Source organism: Amphimedon queenslandica, unplaced genomic scaffold, assembly GCF_000090795.2.
Source record: "Amphimedon queenslandica unplaced genomic scaffold, v1.1 AMPQUscaffold_101_Cont27872, whole genome shotgun sequence".
NCBI lineage: Eukaryota > Metazoa > Porifera > Demospongiae > Haplosclerida > Niphatidae > Amphimedon > Amphimedon queenslandica.
The window spans coordinates 1-863 of NW_003559539.1; the positions used below are offsets into that span (position 1 = coordinate 1).

An 863-nucleotide genomic window follows, 5' to 3' on the forward strand; every position below is an offset into this window, starting at 1 on the left:
TAATAATAATAATAATAATAATAATAATAATAATAATAATAATAATAATATAATAATAATAATAATAATAACAATAATAATAATAATAATAATAATAATAATAATAATAATAATAATAATAATAATAATAAATTAATTAATAATCACAGTATCATATAGACTGACATTGGAATGGAAGAAGTCTGATAATATCTGAAGTTCATCAGGTAACCAAACATTATCTAATAAAACAAAATAATAATAATAATAATAATAATAATAATAATAATAAATTGACTGTTAGTGTCCATTACCTTGTATTGGTTTGGGTGATAGATATAATGAACTCATTGTTGAGGGATGGAGGGAGAGGGAGAGAGACAGAGAATCAGTTTTATAAGAGAACACTCCTCTATCAACTGAGACCAGTGACATCTAACAACAAATAAATAAATAAATAATAATGTACATGTACATTTTATAGTAAAGGAGTAGTTCATTAGTGTCAATCAAAGGTTAGGTAAAAATGATTCTCATTTGTAAGTGGAAATTGCCAAATTTTAAGTGAAAATTGCTACCAACTTTAAGACAAAAAATACAAGAAAACCACCACTTACTAATACACACAATCCTCTCTATACAGTCAGTTGTATCATTATTCATAGAGTACCTGGTGTACTATGTATCTATCCAGAGCAGCCTCCCTCACCCAGTGAACTAGTAATGATAATGAACCAACAAACATCTCTAATGGACTCAACCCCACCCCTCCCCCTCCTCCTTTATCATCAGGGACCACCTCCAGGAGAGACACTAACTGAGAGAGGGGGATGTGACGTTCCCATATTGGACTCTCCAGTGAGACCAAAACCCCTCTCCCCCCT

The 863-nt window shown here is 30.4% G+C and overlaps 1 protein-coding gene across 1 annotated transcript; it reads right to left on the minus strand.

Moving 5' to 3' along the window:
* Positions 1–147: 147 nt before the first annotated feature.
* On the minus strand, positions 148–855 carry LOC109593692 (mediator of RNA polymerase II transcription subunit 14-like; the record flags this gene model as incomplete). The annotated part of the gene is made up of 3 exons (XM_020008663.1): positions 650–855; positions 294–414; positions 148–221 (listed from the first exon to the last, which is right to left on the minus strand). Coding segments are annotated over exons 1-3 (270 nt in total), but the record flags the coding sequence as incomplete, so codon positions are not given.
* Positions 856–863: the final 8 nt, after the last annotated feature.